Source organism: Carcharhinus amblyrhynchos, chromosome 4 (genome assembly GCF_965287045.1).
Source record: "Carcharhinus amblyrhynchos chromosome 4, sCarAmb.v2.hapA, whole genome shotgun sequence".
In the NCBI taxonomy this organism is placed as follows: domain Eukaryota; kingdom Metazoa; phylum Chordata; class Chondrichthyes; order Carcharhiniformes; family Carcharhinidae; genus Carcharhinus; species Carcharhinus amblyrhynchos.
The window spans coordinates 22,464,210-22,488,988 of record NC_137327.1 but is presented as its reverse complement, the minus strand read 5'-3'; the positions used below and the strand labels follow the sequence as shown (position 1 = coordinate 22,488,988).

The 24,779-nt window shown below is 40.8% G+C and overlaps 1 protein-coding gene across 4 annotated transcripts in view; it reads right to left on the bottom strand.

Annotated features, from left to right (window-relative positions):
- Window positions 1-24,779, bottom strand: part of nfat5b (nuclear factor of activated T cells 5b) — a 170,455-nt gene that overhangs the window by 51,270 nt on the left and 94,406 nt on the right. For all 4 annotated transcript variants that reach the window (XM_080186804.1, XM_080186802.1, XM_080186803.1 and 1 more), the window contains 3 exons: window positions 23,185-23,374; window positions 12,013-12,203; window positions 4,787-4,959 (listed from right to left, as the gene is read on the bottom strand). In XM_080186804.1, coding sequence (XP_080042930.1) covers window positions 4,787-4,959; window positions 12,013-12,203; window positions 23,185-23,374 — 554 coding nt within the window. The remainder of the gene's footprint in view (window positions 1-4,786; window positions 4,960-12,012; window positions 12,204-23,184; window positions 23,375-24,779) is intronic.

Genomic DNA, 24,779 nt, shown 5'->3' with positions numbered 1-24,779 from the left:
AGAAGAAACCAGAGCATCTGGAGGAAACTCACACAGACACAGGGAGAATGTGCAAACTCCACACAGACAGTGATCCAAGCCAGGAATCAAACCCAGATCCCTGGCACAAAGAGGCATCAGTGCTAACCACTGTGTCATGGAGTTTAATCTGGCCAAAGCAAAGTAATACATTTTGGAGGATCAAATTTAGTTGTGAATAATAATGTAAATGGTAGAAGCCTTAAGAATACTAACACTAACATACGGAGTGATCTAGGCATGCGAATACACAGTTCCCTAAAAGTGGCGACATAGGTGATTAAGAAAGCATATGGGCATGCAGTGCAAGAGTTGGGAAATCATGTTGCAGCTATACAAAGCCTTGGTTAGGCCGCATTTGGAGTACTGCATGCAGTTCCAGTCACCACACTACCAGAAAGATGCGTAAGCTTGGAGAGAGTGCAAAGAAAGTTCACCAGGATATTGCCTGGTCTTAAGGATGCTGGCTATGAGGAGAGGTTGAATAAACTAGGATTGTTTTCACTGCAAAAATAGAGGCTGAGGGGAGACCTGATAGAGAGCTACAAAATTTTGAGAGGCATAGCCAAGGTGGATAGTCAGAGGCTTTCTCCCAGGGTGGAAGTATCAATTGTAAGAGGGCACAGGTTCGAAGAGAAAGGGGGAAAGTTTAAAGGAGACGTACAGGGGAAGTTTTTCCACGCAGAGTAGTGGGGCCTGGAATGTGCTGCCAGAGGAGGTGGTGGAAGCAGGCACATTAGCAACATTTAAGAGTAAGCTGGATGGGTAGTTGAATAGGGAGGGAATAGAGGGGTAAAGACCGAATAAGGGCAGAAGGTTTTTTCTTTAGTTTAGTTACGGCATCATGATCTGCATAGATTTAGAGAGTCGAAGGGTCTGTTCCTGTGCTGTTTCTTTCGTTCTTTGTTAACTACAGGTGTTTATATCAGTGTTACAATTTTTGGATTCCGAAGGATTCTTTCCTATCTGAATGGTTTCACAGCAGTTTGCAGAAATACATTTTGTTCACAGTGATCTGAAAATTGTATCTTTCAGCAATCAGACCTTGACAGCTGCATAACCCATGAGAATCAACAATGAAAAACTCAATATTAGCACTCCTGTCAATAAACCCAAGATACAAGATCCACTCCAAGTCCATAATCGGGACTTGCATTTCAGGGCAGTTCAAAGGGAGTCCTGCACTATTGGGGATGCTTTTTTTTTTCAGAAGAAGCATTAAGCCGAGGCTCACTCTGCTCGCAGTGAGCATAAAAGTTTATATGACATGATTCAAAGAGGAGCAGAAGAATTGCACTAATGTTGGTCAATATTTATCTTGCAAACATCATCTCAAAAATAGCATACTAGGTCATTTTTTTACTCAGTCATTCATCCCATAAACTTGCAAAAGGTTCTGCTAAAATTAATCTCTTCTGACACACTTGGATTAAAAAAAAACTTGTGTTGGGCTCCAGGCAGGAATTTCAAGTGTAATAGATCAGTAGAGCTCAAAGCTGATCCATGAGGGAAACAGAAACAATGGAATAATAAGACCTACATACTGCTATTTAAGATCAGGGCTAAGTCAGTGACTTTGCCAACAGAACAGACAAACAAAATGAAAGATTACGGACTAAACATATCAAAGAATTGGACTTTACCCAAAGGCACAATCAATTAAAAAAAAAACTCAACATAAATTTAATGCATAGTTAAAGAAAAATATCATGCTTGCTTAAAAATAGCTGGTAGAAAAGAGCCAAAAAAAGTCCCAGGAAAGATTGTGATCAATTTTTTGAGCTTGTTTGTAAACATATGAACTGACCAAGAACATTTTCCCAACAGTTAACAGGTACAGCTCTGTGTAGGTATGCGTAAATAAAGACTGAGTCAATATGTAAACAAATGGTTATAAGTCTATGTGTGTGTATATATAGTGTAATTAGGCCAACAGTGCAGATAATGTGTCTACTGTTAAGCTATGATTCCACATTTGAGAGGAATTATTTACTGTTCTTTTCATATTATACATTAAGCAACTTTCAAAATGCAATGCAGGAAATGTCATGCAAGCCTTAGAGTACAGTATAATTACAGGAAAAGACAAGCAGTTGCAAGCCCTTATTTCAGACTAACATTTCAACTATAGACAGGTCAAATTCCTAAGTTGCCCAATAGTGCTGCCAGTTTCGAAAACTGAAAGAGAAACAACTGACATTAGCATACAATTTAACAGAAATAAAACAATATTTTACTCTGCATCTTTGAATGCATTAGTACAATTTCCAGTCATAATTTTGAATAACCAGCGGCAAGTAGCAAACACAAATAGCCAGTTTTCTTTCCCCTCCATAAAATAATTAATGCCCACAGGCATTGATTATACTAATTCAACTCCAAGGGCATGCATGATATGTTTTAGTCCTCAATACAATGCAAATGTACAATTATTGTCTAGTTAACATTTAACAGACAACACTACACCACTTCAATTTTACCTTCAATGCTAAATCCAGGTTTATGCTTTTGTTGTGCAACATGAAAGATAACATCCTTGAAAGAAATAGCCACGGTAAGTTATCAATGAAACAATTTCCTTTTTGTTAGTTTAAACATGTTCAATTATGACATAATAACGTTTTATCTTTCAAAGCATCACACGTAGTTTGTCTACTTGCCACGGAGATCAGAGCTTTGAACTTGAATGTGCCACTGAATTTGATAATTATCACACTGACTGATCAGTGCTTGGTGCAAAACACTGAACACTGAAGTAAGAGCGCCATAACAAAGAGTTATTACTTCCTACACTTTAAATGATTTTGTTTTGATTTTTGTTACAAAATACGTCACACTATTCCCCTACATAAACTGAAAATTGTCTTCATTATAAGTTGTTCATAGGATGTTGAGGAATACAGGTTTTAGAATATATATGGTTGCAATGGTTAATAATGTTACTTAGGAGGGTATGCTAGATTGAGGATTTGCAAAGGATGTGGATGACTCCAGGAGATTGGAGAAATGATGGTTTCGTGTTTCAGGGTTGGAAGAGAGAGTAGTTGAGAAACAACTAATTAGTATTTTAGAAGAGGGTGGGGGCACAGGAAGGAATTTGGAGTAGAAAATGATGGAGATACTTAGGTCTGACAGCATCCATAGTGAGAGAAGCAGAATTGATGTTTCAGGGAGATGACATCAGAACTGGAATTTAGAGTGCTGTGGTAACTACTGGGGCATTCACAATGCAGTGGTGATTTGGGGGAAATAAACAGTTGAAAGGAGGATAGTGGGAGAGTGCAATGGAGTTTAGAAATGTGTGGAAATAGAATGAAGGCTTGCAAGGAATTATAGAGAGGTCAATGCAGTGGTAGGAGTTGTAGCCAGAGTAACTCTAAATACCAACAGCCAGGAACCTCATTCCTACCCCAATTAACCACTGTCCCCACGTGCACTACCGTTCTCCAAATACCTCCACAGTTACTCACTACCCCTATTCACAGCCCAAGTTCTTACTATTGCAGTTCCGCTTATCCAATCGTCCCCATGCCAAGTAACCACAGTAATTTAAAATGGAAGCAGAATCTCAGTTCTGGGATAGAAACACAAGGAAGGATCAAATATGGGATGAAGAAACTATGTCCATTACTGACTAGTATGCAGTCCATATACACAAGATTGATGTTAAATTCCTACAAGAGTTCTGAAAAAATGGCCATCTCACTCTCCAACCATACTATTTAAAAAGCTACTCAACAACTGAATCTGAATAATCCATTTCAAGAGTGCTTTTTCTCCTGCCATTCTACAACTGTACTATGGCAACCTCAACACCATATAATCATTTTAAGAAAAAGTCTATTAATGAGCAACAAATTTTTAATAGGTGAAATTCAACAGCATTCTTGTAGAGTTTGAAAGCCCAAATCCTTCACTTTTAAGAACCAACACCCAAACTCTCTGAACTTTGGAGGATAGTTGTCCCTCCTTGAAGAGTAAGCATGCCATCTATTGTGAACAAACATAAACTGTGGCTGAAATTTAATGGCCTCTCATGAGGAGAGTTTGATGCCAGACTTTAGGGTGTGTGCTTGTGATGTGTGTGATAGCATTTAATCAAGTGGAATGGTGTCAGGTGAGGATTCCACCACTTTACCATCTCTGCCCTGATTTAAGTCAGCTCCTGGAAGACTTGAACAGTCTTCCTCCCTCATTGAGATTCTTAAGTGGGCAGCTAATGCATTCACTCAGTAGTAGGCAAAGGATTTTGGGAAGCCCTAAAAAGCAAACGCTACGAGACTGCTTGTGGACTTACAAAAAAAAAGGGTCCCTCATTCAAAGATGCACAGTGATCATGGGATCCAGCATCAAGAGAAAGTGGGCTGGGTGTCACTGAGAACTACCCTCTTCTCTTGCTGCCAACTTCCCTTGCCCACAATCCCTCTCCTGTCCCATCACTTACCTACATTCTGGGGCCTGGGCTTAATAACAGTGTACTACCAGCAACAGCCATCACTTTCATGGTGGTGTTGACAAACAATGAAGAGCTATTAGTTTCTGATTCACCAGCAGCTCTTGGCTGGAGGATCCTTGATCCAGCCCAACCCAGTTAAATGCCTAACCTGGTGAGCCTTCCAAAAGAGAGGTGACCAGCTCATAAGACCAATGTTGTCCACATTAAATATGCCCTCAATAGCTTGGTACAGAGATGATGATGGGTTTCCGCCTGTAGTGAACAAAAGACAAACAGAAGAAGAACTATACTTTTAAAGAAAATATTACTTACTGCATAGAATGGATGATGAAGGTGTCTGCAGAGTTAAAGTAGACCCATCAGCACGAATAATGTTCACTCGGAACACCAATCGTGCACGAGTACTTTTTTTCTTGGAACCAGCAACACCAATGCGTGCTTCAACATCAGCATTTCTGAGTTTTAAAATTCCCACACAATCAACACTGCAAATACAAAAATACAGAGAATAATTTTAAACAGCAATTATGAAATAACTGAATCATCTCAAAGTTCCCAATTCAAGCTATGACACTTGCTTCCCTGACCCTGAGCAACAACTTCCAATTATATAAGACCTTTAAAAAGAATAGTCTGAGTCACTTCACAAGTAGGGGCACGAGAAACAAACCGTACACCAGCTAAGCAGCGATTAGGAGGGGTGGTTTCAGAAGGACTATTAGAAACTTGGACCAACAAGCCTTAAGGTTCTGCCACCAATCAGCCATGATCTTTTTGAACAGGGGATCAGGCTTGAGGGCCTATGTAATCTACTCCTAATTCGTAGGTTTGTCTGATGGAGCAAAGAGCAGAGATGAAAACACAAGAGGCCAGAGGCTGAGGAACAGAGTATTTTGGAGGAAATTTAGGAGATAAGTTGGACCTAGACCACGGAGCGATTAATGGTCAAAACCATTTTAGATTAGCTAAGACTGGAGGTGATGATGACAGATATAATGGCTCCAGAGGCAGAGGAGTTAATATGGATACAGAAGTGAAGTAGCTCCCCATCTATACATGGGGTAGGTGGGATTGGTGGAGAAAACAATTCAATTAATGCCAATTAATGGAACATAGACTTTGAAACTTAGATTAGAATCAAACATAATGGCAAAAATGTAAATGGTCTATTGTAGCTTCAGGAACCAGCAAGGAAACATTATGTAAATTAAGGTTGTGGCAAGGGCCAAAGATGATGGCTTCTAAAATATTAATGTTGAGTTTAGAAAGTTGCAATTTGTCCTGATATTGAACAGTTAGACTACACTCAGGTAATCAATTGCTTGAGAGATGTAGTAGAGAGGCAGAGCTGGGTATCTTCAGCTTAACGCTGAAAGCTGACTTCATAATTGCAGACCATGTTGTCAAGGAGCAGATTTTGGATAAGGAAGAGGAGGGCACGAAGGATAGATTTATAAAAGATAACACTGCAGGAAAAGAAACAAAAGGCACTGCTGTGGTAATGCCTGGGGAAACAGAAAACAGAATAAGAATAAACAGGTCTTTCTCAGGATGGTGGGCTATAATGAGTGAGACAGGGATCAGAGTAACATTTAGAATTTGCTGTGGAAGCTCAATTATTGAACAAATTCAAGACAGAAATTGATAGATTTCTGGATACTGATGACATCCAAGAATAGTGGGAAAAAATAGCATAGAGACAGATGATCAGCCATGATCTGTGTGAATGAGCTCAACAGCTCAAATGACCTACTCTTACGTTCCTATAAGAAGCGGAGGCATTTCATGAAATGGCCATGCAAAGCTGCTCATGTCATGCTGCCACTGCAGAGAAGAATGCTATGGAAAGAACAAGGAGAACAAAAAGGGACAATTTCCCGCAGTCACAAAAGACTTAATTTAAAGTTTGGGTGGAGCTACTTAGCTAGGGCAGTGTTATGGTTTGACAACGGAATAGGGAAATTTTAACATCCAACTTGCATTAGCTAATTAAAAAAAGCAAATTAGAGACGAGGCTCTCTGTCAACCTTACAAGCCACTCAATGTCATTGCCAAATTCTCCCCTCACTCCCATCCCAAGATGCATCTCTTAACATTTCCCTCTAGCTCTCATCATTCACAGCATCTAGCTTCTTCCCTTTCTCCCGAGTGAAGCTTCTGCACTTTCCTTATGTTCAACTTCCCTATTCCCCACCAGAGTTGCTCACAACTTTTCTTCTCTTCCATCTTTCTCCAGTCACCACTTGAGAATTCCTGCAATGTCCTTTGGTTGCTGCAGTGATTCAATCTGCTATATATAGTCAAGGGTGTCAAAAGTTTTGACCACAGTATGCACGCAATCACTTGCAGCAGCAGCAATGGAGCTTGGATAGGAGCTCCCTCAGTGAAATGAGCAAGATGGGGTGGGGAGAAAAAAAAATCCAATTAATGCTGCTTTCCATTTATTGACTGACAAAAGTGTACATTTGGCAAATATGATTATTACAAGTCTGGTCTAAAATATGCATTGGAATACTTGATTCATACACAAGTTATGAAAGAGCAATCAGTAATTAATTTATTCCTCACCACTAACAATTGTACTACATAGTGCCAGGATGAGCATCTTTGAAGAGAGAGTATAACCACATCCCTTTGACTTTCAAAGGTGTTACCATCACTAAACCCTTACTGTCAACATCCTGTGTGCTATGAGGGACCTGCTACACATAAATACTGAGGTTACACAAGCAGGTTAGATATGCTGTGATGAATAACTCATTTCCAGACTCTCCAAAGCCTTTCCACCATCTACGAGGTAAACCTGAATGCAATGGAATGCTCTCCACTTGCCAGAATGATTGCACCTACTCAACACCATTCAGAACAAAGCAGTCACTTGATTGGAGCCTCATCCATCATCTTAATCATTCACTGCCCCCACTGCTGGTGCACAGTGGTGACAGTGTACCATCTGCAAAATGTACTGCAATAACATATCAAAGTTTCTAAATCCATGATGTGTACTGCTAGAAAACAATGGCAGCAGGCACATGGGACAACTACCACCACCTCAAGGACTGACCCCTCCCCTACCCAAACTCACACCAACATAAAATGGATATCTATCACTGTCCCTTCACTGTTGAGATCAAATTCCTGAACTCCCTAGCAAACAGCATTGTGAGTGACCTACACCCCATTAGTACAAGCACCTTCTCAAAACAGTTAGGTTGGGCAATAAATGCTTGCTTTGTCAGCAACACCAACACCATTTTTTGGAAAAGGACATTTCTTCACCCTAATGAAGATACAAGGATGCATCTTCTCTTATGTAATGAGTCACAAATTCCAATCTCATCTTGGCTGTGTATATAACAACAGTGGTAATGTACTGTTAGTTATGATTCTAAGCTAAAACTTCAAAACTAGGAGCAGGAGCAAGTCAGTCAGCTCTTTGAACCTGCTCCATCACACATGATCATGGCTGATCCTCTATCTCAATACCATATTCCTGCTTTCTAATCCTTGATGCTAACACAATCTAAAAAAAATCTTGCTATTTCTTGAATACTTCCAGTGACTTTCCTTCACAATTTTTTGAGGTAGAGAATTCCATAGGTTCACTACCCTTTGAGCAAATAAATGTTTCCTTATCTCAGTTTTAAATCGTCAACGACATATCCTGAGGCTGTGTCCCTTGATTCTAGATATCCAACCAGGGAAAACATCCTCCCTCTATTTTGTCTTTCCAGGCCTGTAAGAATTTTTTACGTTTCAATTATATCTCCTCTCATCCTTCAAAAGTATTGAATGCAGCCCTGGTCAAGTCAACCTCTGTTCAAAGGACAGTCCCATCAACCCCGGAATGAACCTTCACAGCACTCCCTCAATGTTAAGTATAAGCTTTTTCAGTTAGGGAGATCAAAATTGTACACATGGTCTCACCAAAATCCTGTATAACTGAAAGCAGACATTCCTGTTTCTCGGCTCAAAATTTCTTGCAATGAAGGCCAACATACCATTTGTTTTCCTAATTGCTTGCTGCACCTGCGTCGCTTTCATTGACTGGTGTACAAACACCCAGATCCTTTGTATATCCACACTTCCAATAGATCACTATTAAATAATACGCTTCCTTTCTGTTTTCCACACTGAAGTGCATAAAAGTAAAGTCACCAAATGACCATAGGCTGCTCTCCCCTTTGAGGGGGAGACACGACTGGTGGTGATTTAGAATCACAGAATCCTACTGTGCAGATGGAGGCCATGCAGCCCTTCGGTCTGCGTCAACCACAATCCCACCCAGGCCCCATCTCCATGACCTTATGCATTTATCCTCGCTAGTCCCCTGACACTAAGGGGCAATTTAGCATGCCCAATTGACCTAACCCGCAGATCTTTGGACTGTGGGAGGAAACCGGAGCACCCGGAAGAAACCCATGGAGACGTGGGCAGAACGTGCAGACTCCACATGGACAGTAACCCTAAAGCCAGGAATCAAACCTGGGTCCCTGGCACTGCAGCAGTGTTAACCACCATCTTAATGTGATCTCCACAACTCAGGCAAGAGGCAAGGTAGAGAAGGTTGGCCATCTTGAAAACCTCAGCCAGTATGAGGGTTGTTGGCCCTCCCCAGATATGACTTTAGTCTAACACTATGTGGTGGACGCTTAATATGCTCAGGGTCATGTGCTTGGGCAGCTATGTTTGCCTTGCTGATATCACATTTCAAGAACAAACAAAAACACTCACTCCAAAATAAAATATAATTTTGTGTGTTTGAGTTAAACAACTGGTTTCCTCCTTAGTCTTCATTATGAAATTAAATAGCTTGAAACTTTTACATCCAAAAATAATTGTCTCAACTGTTGCAATTTGAAAGATTGGAACACAAATACTGAATACAAAATGGGTTGTGAAAAATTATGCAAATTCTGGAGAACAAAACCAGATCCTAATCTGAAATTGGTTCCCAACTCCACTGAATTAATAGTTCAGAATTGCTGCCACAGCCAAACAAATCAAACCAGTACTATGTAAATATTTAATATCAGTACACTTGCATTGATACAAGTGTTTTTTTAAAAAGTTGTGTTGTTAATGTAATGAATTTGTTAAATGTTTACTGACTGGGAAACTTAACATGCCCTGAGGTGCATTAAGGCCTTTTAAACAACATGTAAGAAAAAGGTGCCCCAACATAAAAATCGCACAGCAAGTAAATTGGAATGAAATGTAAAGGACTGTGGTGTGATCAATTTGGAATGGAATGGAGGGAAATTGCAGTTTGTCCTCTCCTGAAATTCTCTCTCCCTTGAAGCTATCATAAATGTCACTTGTGCCCAGTATTCCAATCAATCTTTATGCAATTTGAAGATGCCAACTCTGTAGATGTTGTTTACATTTAGATCCATTACCCAAGTGACATTCTTCATGTGTGCACCGGAACAGTAAATGCCAGCAATACTTAACAGTCATCTGAAGTAGTTACATCGTTGTCCAATATTGTTACCAACAGCAGCTTTGGAAAATATTTTCTCTCCCCTCTGTGGTTATTACCATTATTGGTTTGCACTGCTCATGCAACTGGAATCAGCTATCAGCACACAAGACCACACAAGAAATAGAAGCAGGAGCAGGCTACCCAGGTCCTTCAAGCCTGCCCTGCAATATGACCTATGCCGGCCTCAACCGCATTTCCCCATAGCCCTTCATTCCTTGATCTATCAAATATTTATCCATCCCCACTTTAAATACTTCTAATGACCCAGCCTCCACTACCCACTGGGACAGAGAATTCCAGAGATTCACTGCCCTCTGCAAGAAAACATCTCTATGCACCTGCTTTAAATTACTAGCTCTTTATCGTAGCTGTGTCCCCTTGTTACAGACTCTCCCACAAGAGAAAACATCTCATCATCCATCCTGCTAAGTCCTGTCAGGGATCTTGTGTGTTTGAATAAGGTCACCCTTCACTCTTCTTAGTTCCAAGGAATACATACCAGACTATTTAGTCTCTCTTGATAGGAGAGCCCACTCATCTCAAGAATTAGCCTGATGAACCTCCTTTGGACTGCCTCCAATGTTATTAATGTTTCTAAGACAAGAGGATCAAAATTGTACGTAGTATTCCAGGTGATGCCTCACCAACATCCTGTACAATTGCAATAAAACCTCCCTATCTTTAAATTCCAACCCCTTTGCAATAAAGGCCAAAATGCTGTTTGCTTTCTGAGCTATTTGTTGGACCCCTTGCCAGCTTTTTGTGATTCATGCACTTGAACACGTAGACCCTTTTATGCTTCACTCACTTGCAGTCTCTCTTGGTTTAGATAATAATCTGCCTTTTTGACTCTTCCTACCCAGCCTTTTGATTCCTTCTACCAAAGAGCATGACCACACATTTCCCCACGTTAAACTCCACTTGCCACGTTTTTACCAAGTCACCCAATCTATCTATAGCCCATTGAAGAATCACAATATGCTCATTATAATATACTCTTTACCTATTTTCATATCATTGGCAAATTTGGAAACCTTACATTCCATTACTTCCTCCGGGTCATTTGTGTAAATAGTGAACAATTGTGAGCCAAGAACTGATCCCTGTGGTACCCCATTAGTTGCATTTTTCCACTCTGAAAGGGACCTATTTATTCAAACTCTATGTTTTCTATCTGACAGCCAATTTTCAATTTGTGCTAACACATTTCCTCCAGTTCCATGGCTTTTACTTTACGCATCAGAGCCACTTATGCAACCCCTTGTCAAATGCCTTTTGAAAATCTAAATACACATCTACAGATTCCCCTCTATCTATTCTCCCCGTTTGATCCTCAAAGAATTCAAGCAAATCTGTTGAACATGATTTACCTTTCATAAAACACTGACTAGGTTTGATTATATTCAGCTTTCCTAAATGATTAGCTATTTCCTCTTGGATTATTGACTTGAATACCTTGCCAATAATAGATGTTAAACTAATTGGCTTACAGTCCTCTGCCTTTCTCCCTTTTTGAACAATGGTGTTACATTGGCTGTTTTCCAATTCTCTGGCACTCTCTCGGAATTTGGCAAGTTATCAAAAATTTCAACCAATTAGTCCACCATCTCTGCAGCTACTTCCAATAAAACCCTAGTGTGCAGTTCGTCAGGTCCTGGCGACTTGTCCACCTTTAGCCCCTTAAGTTTCTCTCATCCTCGAGCCTTTGTGAATGGGATTTTTGTAAGTTCTGCCATATTATTTGAAATCAACCCATCTGATAACTTAGGGATATTTGCAATGACTTCCATGGTGAAGGGCAAAAAAAATTATTTAGCATGTCTGCCTTTTTTGTTTGTTATGTCAAAGTTCACTGATCAAAATGCAAATCAGAAATTGAACTTGAACCATTGAGACAATTTCCAATTCTACATTGATCATTTTCTTTACCAACTGAGATGATAAGGTGTACACAAAATTAAAAGCCAACATTCACACAAATTTAGCATCCAAATGAATATTCTCCATGTGTTCTATCCATTTGCAATATCAATAGATCTCAATAAATACTTACGCTAGAGTCATGTTATTTCCAGGATCCAGGTTGACCTCAATCACAGTTGTTCCTTCAATATCTACCTCCTTGCAAGGAGTCGTGTTTCGTCCAGTGACTCTGCACGCTTGATAAAAACCATGAGGTTTGACTCGGCCAGAGTCATTGCCAACAAAAACTTGTAAGATTACTGGTTCGTTGTAACCTTCCAACTGAAGTAAAACAATTGTGGAAACTTATTATTCAAAATTTTTATATGGAATAAGCAAAACTTCAAAAGTAGAGTTTTGAAAAATAATAAATTTCACTTAAATGCAAGGTATTAAACTTCTGACAGCTGGTGAAAGAAATGACTAGAAATCAATCTCAGCTTTAGGTTCGTTAAGACATTACAAATGTACAGCTCCTAACTCGACAATCATAGGTGTGTCAATATGTATCTCTTTATTCTCTTTTGAGCGTGCCACATGAACAAAATAAATTAATAAAATTAACTGCGGCTAAAAGGGCACTTTAACAAAAACAAAACTTTGAAGGGAACTAAGCAATTTAAATTAATTGGGTGGAGATAATAAATTCCAGCTCCTGCAGCACTCACAGACCATGGAAGGCCTCAAGCATATTGATGGACACTGCATGCTCCCTCTCCGGGAATACCTGGGCACAGACCTCACCACGGAATGGGTGCAGAAAGTCCAGTCAAATGGTCACCGGAACCGCTCACTGCCTGGATCTGTAAATAGCCACCTCTTGACAATGTAATACCCCCTCAGTATCACATTTGATCACTAGCGTAGATTTTTCTGCTTAAGGCCTAGAGTGGCACTTGAACCACAGCGTTCTGACAAACAATTGAGAACAGTACCATTTGAGCCACAATTAGTACCTAGTGCTTGCTCTTTTGAGCAAACAATTATCAAATCAACAAATTGACAGCACTTTAAAAGAGCCACCAGAGCTAAAAACAACTCAGTTGGAAACGTAGCAAATTAAATTAAAATATCATTTTTTAATGGGATGTGGACGTCACTGGCTAGGCCAGCATTTATTGTCCATCCCTGATTTCCCTTCAGCAAGTGGCAAGCTGCCTTCCTCAACTGCTGCAGTCCCTGATGTGCGTACACCCATAGTGCTGTTAGTGAGGGAGCTCTGGGATTTTTACCCAGCAGCACTGAAGGAACGGTGATATACTTCCAAGTCAGGATAGTGAGTATTTGGAGGGGAATTTCCAGTTGGTGGCGTTCCCAGGTATCTGCTGCTCTTGGCCTTCTAGATGGTAGTGGTCATGGGGTTGGGAAGTGCCACTTAAGGAACGTTGGTAAGTTCCTGCAGTGCATCTTGTAGATGGTACACACGGCTACCAACATTTGTCAATGGTGGAGGAATTGAATGCTTGTGCAAGGGGTTGCAATCAAGCAAGTTGCTTTATCCTGGATGGTATCAAGCTTCTTGAGTTTTGTTAAAGAGTTGATATAAATAAACTCATCCAACATGGGGGGCTTGAACCCAGAACCCCAAGATTAAGAGTTTAGTGTTTCACTAACTAAGCAAACCAGTAATTCGTGTCTCTTTTTATTCTTTAAGAAGAACAGTTAAATAAATGGACAAATTAACAAAATGACAGCTCATTCGGGGAGTGTTTCTTTATATGTACATAGGTAATTACCAGATGCATGCCTGCATCTGTACATACCTAACTTTAATTTATATAATTAACACACGATAAAACATTTTTTGATATATATTAATGACATTGTTTGGGTATATAAGGCACAATTGCAAAATCTGCAGATAATACATAATTTGGAAATGTAGTGTCAGGAAGATTTAATTGTTTGAAAAGCTGGATACGTGGCAGATGAAATTTATGATATGGAGATGCCGGCGTTGACATCTGCCCTCGACTTGACATGTATGCTCAATCCATCAGGAGGTGTGTCAACACCAGATTCATCAACCGCACTCACAAGACAGCCCTGAACATCACCCAAGTGCAACGCAATGCCATTCACACTCTCAAGAGCAACCACAACATTGTCATCAAACCAGCAGTGAAAGAAGGGGCCATCATCATACTGAATGGAATGGATTACTGCAAAGAAGTGTATCGACAACTGAACAATGAGGAACACTACAGATGAAATTTAATGCAGAGTGGCATGGTGGCACAGTGGTTAACACAGCTGCCTCACAGCAGCAGGAACCTGGGTTCAATTCTGGCCTTGGATGGCCGTCTGCGAAGTTTGCATGTTCTCCCTGTGTCTGTGTGGGGTTCCTCCGGATGTTTTGTTTTCTCCCACAGTCCAAAGATATGAGGGTTAGATTGATTGGCCATGTTAAATTGACCCTTAGTGTCAGGGTGATTAGTAGGGTAAATACATGGGTTATGGGAATTGGGCCTGGGTAGAATTGTTGTTGGCACAGACTCGATGGGTCAAATGGCCTCCTTCCACACTGTAGGGATTCCATGAAGTGTGAAGTGATTAATTCTGGAATAAAGAATGAGGAGGGGCAATAGAAAAAGATAAACATTTTCAGAAGATGCAAAAACAGGGACACCTGGGGTGTGGATCTCGTTGATTACTAAGGGGACAGGACAAGTTAGGAAGATTGTTCAGAAGACAAATGAAATTCTTGGCTTTATAAATATGGGTAAAAGAATACAAAAGCAAGGGAATTATGCTAAATCGTTGTAAAATACTATTTAGATTCTTGCTGGGTAATTCTGGTTGCCAGACTTCAAGAAGATTATTGGAATAAGTTACAGGAAAGACAAGAGAAATTGGTATTATTCTCCTTTGAGCAAAGAAGTTTAAGGTAAAGTTTAACTAAGGCTTACATTAACATTGCAATGAAGTTACTGTGAAATTCCCCTAGTCGGAAAACTCCAGCACATCTTACGGAATGTAGGAGGAAAACAGAGTACCCAGAGGAAACCCAAGCAGGCACGGGAAGAACGTGCAAAATCCACACAGACAGTGACCCCAGCTGGGAATCAAACCTGAGTCCCTGGGGCTGTGAAGCAGCAGTGCTGACCACTGTGCTATCCATTGTGCTACCATGCCGCCCGCATGGTTAGGATCTTCAGGAAAGATTAGACAGAGATATTAAAAATCATGAAGGATTTGATTGCGTAGTAAGCAGAAACTGTTTCCAGTGGCAGAAAGGTCAGTAAAGAAAGCAGACAAATTTTAAACCAGAGAATGCTGGAAAAGCTCAGCAGGTCTGGCAGCATCTGTACAGTGAAAGAACAGAGTTAAGGTTTCAAATATGGAAAATAGAAACCGGATTGGCTATGTGGTCCTTCGAGGCTGCTCAACCATTCATTATGATTTTGGCTGATCCTCCAATTCAGTAACCTGTTCCTGCTTTACCCTATACCGCATGATCCCTACACTTTTGTTGCAATCTCTTTCAGCTACAGTACAATATCAATTTTCCCTTTCTCAGTTCTAATGAACAGACAAACTGACTCGAAACATTAGCTCTGTTCTCTCCCTACAGATTCTGCCAGACCCTAGTTTTTCTAGCATTCTCCCAACATCTGCAGTATTTTGTTTATTTTAGGAGACGAAGATGATTGGCCAAAAAAAAAGTGGCACGAGGGGAAAATATTTACACAGCAAGGTATGACCCGAACTGCTCTGCCTATAAGAGGAATGGAAGGACATATAATAATAACTTAAAGGGAAATACTTGGAGAAAAAAAATCTGCAAAGCTATGGGAAAAGAGCACGAGTGGGATAAATTCGATAGCGCCTTCAAAGACTGGCACAGACATGATGGGCTGAATGAGTTTCTTCTGTGCTGTGAAGCACATTCTTATAAATTTGAAATCAGCTGTTCCCTTTCAAAAATTATTTTTTCAGAATGGCAAAACAAATAAACAAAAACTCATGCTTATTCATGGAAAGATGGGAGACTTGGTGGGTAACTTGAAAATTATGGTGTCCTCTCAGTCTTTGTTTGGGGGGTAGAAGTTAGTGGTCTGGCAAAGAAACCTTTGAATTTATTGCAGTATATTCTCTAGGTAGCACACATCGCTGTCATGGTGGAGTGAATGGACGTTTAAGATGGTGGATTGGGTGGCAATCAAACTGCTTTGTTCTGGATATTGTTGAGCCAACAGGTAGATGCTGTTACAGCTATACCTAGTAAGAAGTCTCACAGCACCAGGTTAAGTCCAACAGGTTTATTTGGTAGCAATGCTTTAACCTGGTGTTGAGACTTCTTACTGTGTTTACCCCAGTCCAATGGTGGCATCTCCACATCGCAGCTATACCTATCCAGCAGCTAGATATTATTTATCACATTTCTTGCCTGTGCCATTGAGGCCAAGACAAGACTTTGGGGAGACAGGAGGTGATTCAGCAGCTAAAGAATACCCTGTTCTAATAGTTACAGCATTTATGTGGCTGATCCAGTTGAGGCTTTGGTCAAAATGTAGGTAATTAATTCAGGGATGGTAATATCAACAAATGTCAAGAGGAAATGATTGAACTCTCACTTAGAAACGTCTGGACAAGTCGGGGATGGTCAGCATGGATTTGTTAAAGGAAAGTCATGCCTCAAAGTATTCAATCAAAATTGTGAGAAGTCTCAAAAAGGATTGATGAGGTACAGCAGTGGACATGGATTTTAGTAAGGCATTTGACAAGGTTTCACATGGCAGTTTGGTTAAAAAAAGTTAAAGTCATGGGACACAGGGTAATGTGGCAACTCGATAAAAAATTAGCTTAGTAACAGGAAAGAAAGAGTAATGATCGATGGATGCCCTTGCAATTGGAAAGTTGTTTCAAGTGGTGTCCCATAGGGCTCGGTGTTGGAATCCTCACTCTTTGTTATGTACATTAATGGTTTGGATATGAAAATAGGGACATAATTGGGAAATTTGCAGACGGCACAAAGATTCGCTGAGTAGTGGAGAGTGCAGGGGATAGCTAGAAGTTCAAAAATGACATCAATGGATTGATGGCGTGGGTGGTAAAGTGGCAGATGGATTTTAACACATAAATGCAAGATCATGCATTTAGGGAGATCAAACAGTTATGGGGAGTAAGAACATAAGAAATAGGAGCAGGAGTAGGCCATCTAGCCCTCCAAGCCTGCCCCACCATTCAATAAGATCATGGCTGATCTGAAGTGGATCAGTTCCACTTTCCCGCTTTCTCCCCATAACCCTTAATTCCCTTGTCTATCAGAAATCTATCTACCCATGACTTAAATATATTCAACGAGGTAGCCTCCACCACTTCAATGGGCAGAGAATTCCAGAGATTCGCCACCCTTTGAGTGAAGAAGTTCCTCCTCAACTCCGTTCTAAACTTACCCCCAACCCCTGCCCTCCCTTATTTTGAGGCTGTGCCCTCTAGTTGTGTTTTCCTTTCTAAGCGGAATCTCTCTACCTCTACCCTATCTAGCCCCTTCATTATCTTTTAAGTCTCCATAAGAGCCCCCCTCAGCCTTCTAAACTCTAATGAGTACAGGCCCAGTCTATTTAATCTCTCCTCATAAGCTAACCCCCTCAGCTCCGGTATCAGCCTGGTGAACCTTCTCTGTACTCCCTCCAAGGCCAATATATCCTTACGCAAATAAGGGGACCAAAACTGCACACAGTATTCCAGTTGCGGCCTCACCAGTGCCTTGTACAGTTGCAGCAAGACCTCCCTGCTTTTATATTCTATCCCCCTCGCTATAAAGGCCAACATTCCATTCGCCTTCTTGATCACCTGCTGCACCTGCAGATTGAGTTTTTGCGATTCGTGCACAAGGACCCCCAGGTCCCTCTGCACAGTAGCATGCTGCAGCTTTTCACTCTTTAAATAATAATCCTTCCTACTATTATTTCTTCCAAAGTGAATAACCTCACATTTGCTAACGTTATACTCCATCTGCCAAGTCCTCGCCCACTCACTCAGCCTATCCAGATCTCTCTGCAGACTTTCTGCGTCCTCCACACAATTCGTTTTTCCACTCATCTTCGTGACATCAGCAAATTTTGTTACCCTACACTCAGCCCCCTCCTCCAGATCATCTATGTAAATGGTAAACAGTTGAGGCCCCAGCACCGATCCCTGCAGCACTCCACTAGTCACCAACTGCCAACCAGAAAAGCATCCATTGATTCCAACTCTCTGCTTCCTGTTAGATAACCAATCCTCAATCCACGTGAACACTTTACCCCCAACTCCACGTACCCTAACCTTCTGCAGCAACCTTTTGTGAGGCACGTTATCGAACGCCTTCTGGAAATCTAAAAACACATCCACTGGTTCCCCTCTGTCTACCGCACGAGTCACATCTTCTTAAAAATCCAGTAAATTCGTTAAACGTGACTTCCCCTTCATCACAATAAATGAGAATATACTGTTAGTGTAGATGAAGTGAGAGTTCTTGGCATACAAGGACTCAGGTCCCTAAACGCAGCAATTCAAGTAGACAAGGTTGTAAAGAAGGCATATGGAATGCTCTCCTTCATTGGCAGAGATATTGAATGTAAAAGTAAGGATATAATGTTGGAATTGTACAAAACACTCATGAGGTCACAATTGGAGTAGTGTGTGTGTGTATTTCTGGTCACCATTCAACAGGAAGGGCACAATTGCTTTGGAGAGAGTGTAGAAGAGGTTTGCAAGCATGTTGTCAGGGCTAGAAAAGTATAGCTATGAGAAGAGATAGTTTGGGGTTATTTCCCTTGGAACAAAGAAGGCTGAGGGAAACTTGATTGAGATGTACAAGATTATGAAGGGAACAGAATGGACAGCAAGTTTCCCATGGTGGAGAATTCTAGAACCAGGGGACATAGATTCAAGATAAGTGGCAGAAAATAATATTAGAGGGGACATAAAGAGGATTTTTTTTTTTACACAGAGGGTAGTGGGTGTCTGGAATTTGCTGCCTGAGTTGATGATGGAGACAGAGACCCTAAACTCTTTGTAAAAAAAAAGTATTTGCGTCTGCATGTTAAGTGCTATAAGTTACAGGGCTATGAACCAGGTGTGGAAGGTGGGATTAGAAAGGGCAGCTGAGTGTCATCAGGCTGGCATGAACAATTTCTACTGTTCTTCCTTGTTGGAGATGGTCATTGCCTGCCTGGTCTTGCATGATGCAATTATCCTATCAGCCCAAGTCTGATATTTGACAGCATACGAGATGAAAACAAGCTCCATTGTTCAATACACTTACGCAAGTTTATATTTCTATTTCAGAGGAGATAGCAGAAGTGGGTACAATAACAATGTTTAAAAGATATTTGGATAGGTACATGGATGGGAAAGGTTTAGAGGGATTTAGGCCAAATGCAGGCATATGGGATGAGTTCAGTTTAGGAAACCTGGTCAGCATGGTCGAGTTAAGCCAAAGGGCCTGTTTCCATGCTATATATTTCTATGATTCTATGTCAACAATTTCATCTCTTGGCATTGGCATACATGTTTGTTTAGGGCTAAGCTATCAATATTACTCAGCATGTATTGGAAAATGCAAAGCACGTTAGAATGACCAAATTGTTAACATTGCTGCCACATTATCCATATTCAGTTAATCACTAGCAAATTTGGCACCCATTTGGATCATTTTGATAAACTTTCAATTACATATTTCTTACACTAACTTGTTTTAAAAGGAAAAGAATTAGATCTGTGTTCTTCAGTTTCTTTTTGGCCATAAGCCATATGAGTCAGAATTTACTGAGGGGCTCTGAAAAAAAAGTTTCTTATTGTGCACAACTGATCATTGTTATGATAGGCATCGCACAAAAATTTAGAAATTCAGAACTCGTGTTGTTTTGGAACTTCTTTTAAGTTCTTATGAAAATCAATTAGTCTATCACTGTATCAGTCTGCTAATTGATGTATTGCTTTATTATTCCTGTTTACTAAACACTAAAAAGTGACATCCAGTCTGAACTATATGGTCTGTCAAGATGTTATATTTTGCCAAATTCTTAGGTTAGCAGTTATGAAGACATAAACTGGTGTTTTAAGTGTGTATGCCTAATGTAAAATATCACATCAGTTTGGCATAATACTTCCTAGAAGCATGCACGTAAGGTCAAAATTCAGTTTATGATAAGTATAATAGAAGCTGATATTTGTGTTGTGCAAAAGTACATAGAGGAACAGGACTAAGTCATTCCATTCTCAAGCCTATTCTGGAATAAATCATGACAGACTGGTGCCTTAACTGCATTTAACCCATCCATTCTCCATATCCCCTGGATCCCTTTCTCCAACAAGAAATTACCAAACTAACTCTTGAAAATTTTAAATGGATCTAGGCATCCGTAGCCTTTTGGGAGAATTTTATACTTCCATCTGCTTTGAGTGAAAAAGTGTTTCCTCGTTTTATTGGCTTAGCTTTAATTTTAAATGAACGCTCCCACCAGAGAGAGGAGCTGCTTTGTAACTACTCTCTCAAATTTCTTCATCATTAAGTATCTCGATTAGATCAGCTCTCAATCTTCTATACTTAAAAAATACAAACCAGGTTTCTGCAATTCAATTGAACTCTTCTAATCCTGATTTTTTTCTGATGAACATGTGCTTTACCCACTCAGTACATCCAGTCATATCCTTCCCGAGAGTCAATACCCAAGCTCAACACAAACACTCCAAATGGGGCCTCGCCATTTCAAATGAAGTATCATTCCGTTCACATTCCAACCCTTTGAGACAAACATAGAAAAACTACAGCACAATACAGGCCCTTTGGCCCACAAACTTGTGCCGAACATGTCCCTACCTTAGAGGTTACTAGGCTTACCTATAACCCCAGTCTTACTAAGTTCCATGTACTGATCTAAAAGTCTCTTAAAAGACTCTACAGAATCCGCCTCCACCACCGGTGTCAGCAGCCCGTTCCATGCACCCACCACTCAGTGAAAAACTTATCCCTGACATCTCCTTGGTACCTACTCCCCAGCACCTTAAACCTGTGTCCTCTTGTGGCAACCATTTCAGCCCTGGGAAAAGGCCTCTGACTATCCACTCGACTAATACCTCTCAACATCTTATACACCTCTATCAGGTCACCCCTCATCCTTCGTCTCTCCAAGGAGAAAAGGCTGACCTCCCTCAACCTATCCTCGTAAGACATGCTCCCCAATTCAGGCAACATCCTTGTAAATCTCCTCTGCATCCTTTCTATGGCTTCCACATCCTTCCTGTAATGAGGCAACCAGAACTGAGCACAGTACTCTAATTGAGGTCTGACCAGGGTCTATATAGCTGCAACATTATCTCTCGACGCCTAAACTCAATTCCTTGAGTGATGAAGACCAGTACACCATACGCCTTCTTATCCACAGCTTCAATCTGCACAGCTGCTTTGAGCGTCCTATGAACTCGGACCCCAAGATCCTATGATCTTCCACACTGCCAACAGTCCTACCATTAGTATTATATTCTGCCATCCTATTTGACCTGCCCAAAATGAACCACTTCACACTCATCTGGGTTGAACTCCATCTGCACTTCTCCACCCAGTCTTGCATCCTATCAATGTCTCACTGCAACTTCTGACATCCCTCCACACTATCCACAACACCTCCAACTTTTGTGTCATCGGCAAACTTACCAATCCATCCCTCCGCTTCCTCATCCAGGTCATTTATAAAAATCACAAAGAGTAAGGGTCCCAGAACAGATCCCTGAGGCACTCCACTGGTGGCCGACCTCCATGCAGAATGTGATCCATCTATAATCTCTCTTTGCCTTCTGTGGGCAAGCCAGTTCTGGATCCACAAAGCAATGTCCCCTTGGATCCCATGCCCCCTCACTTTCTCAATAAGCCTTGCGTGGGGCACCTTATCAAATGCCTTGCTGAAGTCCATGTGTACTACATCTACTGCTCTTCCTTCATCAATGTGTTTAGCCACATCTTCAAAAAATTTCAATCAGGCTCGTAAGGCATGATCTGCCTTTGACAAACCCATGCTGACTATTCTTAATCATATTCCAAATGTTCATAAATCTTGCCTCTCAGGTTCTTCTCCATCAACTTACCAACCACTGAGGTTAGACTCACTGGTCTATAATTTCCAGGGCTATCTCTACTCCCTTTCTTGAATAAAGGAACAACATCCACAAACCTCCAGTCCTCCGGAACCTCTCCTGTCTCCACTGACGATGCAAAGATCGTCGCCAGAGGCTCAGCAATCTCCTCTCTCGCCTCCCACAGTAGCCTGGGGCACATCCCATTCAGTCCCGGCAACTTATCTAACTTGATGCTTTTCAAAAGTTCCAACACATCCTTTTTCTTAATATCCACATGCTCAAGCTTTTCAGTCCGCTGCAAGTCTGCACTACAACCACCAAAATCCTTTTCCATAGCGAATAAGGAAGTAAAGTATTCATTAAGTACTTCTACTATTTTTTCTGGTTCCATGCAAACTTTCCCACCGTCACACTTGATAGGTCCTATTCTTTCACATGTTATCGTCTTGCTCTTCACATATTTGTAGAATGCCTTGGGGTTTTCCTTAATCCTGCCTGCCAAGGCCTTCTCATGACCCCTTCCGGCTCTCTTAATTTCCTTAAGATCCTTCCCATTAGCCGTATACTCTTCTAAATCTCTAACGTTACCTTGCTCTCTAAACCTTTTAGAAGCTTTTTCCTTCTTGATTAGATTTATTACAGCCTTTGTACACCACGGTTCCTGTAACCTTCTTGAATAAATAATCAATTAACATTTTGTGATTATTTTTGATACCTGTGCACTAACTTTTAATGATGACTACATGACACAGAAATCTTTTTGCTCCTGATCTGAGTGTTGAGAAAATATTTCTGATATGTCTTTCTCTCATCTAAAAGAACAACTTGACAGTTTCCCACCTGAACTCCAACTGCAATAGATTTTTCAACCGCAACTTTTTTCTCCTGTACACACATTTATTGGACCTTGTAACATCATGTCATCCATAAACTTGAACAAAACACACTTGTGGAAAGTTTGGGAGGCAGCATAAATCACAGTATTAATTTCAATACTCTATCAAAATATCAATTTTCTTTCTAAACACCTCAGACTGTCTCTTTGGCTATCTCGCAGCCCCACTTGACATGGTTGATTTTTTTACAATTTTCTTTTTAAGTGGGCTAACTCAAATTCTGAAATGATGGTCTCTTATTCTAAACCAAAAGTTTTTGCTTATTTACTGTAATGCTTTTCAAAAGCAAGGAAAACAATTACCTTTACTGTTGGAAAACCTTGTTGGGTACGATCTTTCACAGAGCCACGGCTACCCTCTGTCAAATACCGTGCCCTGTGCTGTGTCTCAGGTTGAATAAGTACCTTGAGTTCTTTGCCTTCGCTTTTACCAGGATAGTGACCAGTTAATGCTGGACCCTTTTTTAAAGAAGTTTTCTGTGGTTCCGTTGTTCTGCGAGACGTTAAAAATATTCATCAATGAAATTACGTTAGTGATATGTAATGCATCTTTCAATTTAATTTGCCATACTTCATTAATATAATTCTCTTTTAAACTGTTTCTTCTCATCTTTCAATTAATTTTCCTAAAATACCTCACCTGGTTTCAGTTGCTATGTCCCTCTGGGGCAGAAAGTATAAAATAGTTATTGATTCTAAATTTTCAACGTTGTTAGAATATTGCATGATTTACCCACCAAATTAGTGATGCAGCAATATAGAAAAAAGGTTGAGATAATACTCAATATCACTTCAGTGATCTTATGATTCCATTTATGGTGCAGGGGGGAAGACAATAGACTAGGTCTCATGCTTGAGCATCTAAGAGATATTTGGCGAGATCTTACTATCTTGTTGTGCCAGATCAGTGTGGTGCAGTGCACAGGAGGCGGGGGAAGGAGGGCGTGGTGCCGGGGGTTTGCCAGGATCCCATCAGGTTTAAATGTCAACAAAGATTGACAAAGAAGTTGATAAAGAAGGGTAGGAGAAACTATGAAGCTGGGCTAGCGCTTAATATAAAAAAGGATGGCAAGAGTTTTTATAAATATATAAAAAGAGGCTGGCTAGGGTGAATGTTGGTCCTTTAGAGGATGAGAAAGGGGACCTAGTGGTAGGGGATGGGGATATGGCTAAGGTATTGAATAACTTTTTTGTTTCTGTCTTCACGGAGGAGGACGTGAATAATTTGCCAGGTGTTAGCGATGGAAAGGTGGTAGGACTGGAGGGTCTTAATGACATTACTGTTACTAGAAAGGCGGTGCTCGACAGACTGGAGGGGCTGATTGTGGACAAATCCCCAGGACCGGATGGAATGCATCCGAGGGTTCTGAAAGAAATGGCGGAGGTGATAGTGGATGCCTTGGTGGTTATTTTCCAAACGTCGCTGGATTCCGGGGAAGTGCCGGATGATTGGAAAACGGCTAATGTTACGCCGTTGTTTAAGAAGGGTGCCAGGCAAAAGGTGGGGAATTATAGGCCGGTTAGTTTAACGTCTGTGGTATGTAAAATGTTAGAATCTGTCATTAAGGAGGAAATTGCGAGGCATCTTGAAGGGAATTGCTTGATAGAGCAGACGCAGCACGGTTTCATTAAAGGGAAGTCGTGTCTGACAAATTTACTGGAGTTCTATGAGGATGTGTCTAGGGCGGTGGATAGAGGAGAGCCGGTGGATGTGGTCTTTCTAGATTTTCAGAAGGCGTTTGACAAAGTGCCTCACAAGAGGTTATTGCAGAAGGTCGAGGGACATGGAGTTGGGGGTAGGGTGTTAGCGTGGATAGAGGATTGGTTGTCAAATAGGAGGCAGAGAGTGGGGGTCAACGGGTGCTATTCGGATTGGCGGATGGTGACTAGTGGAGTGC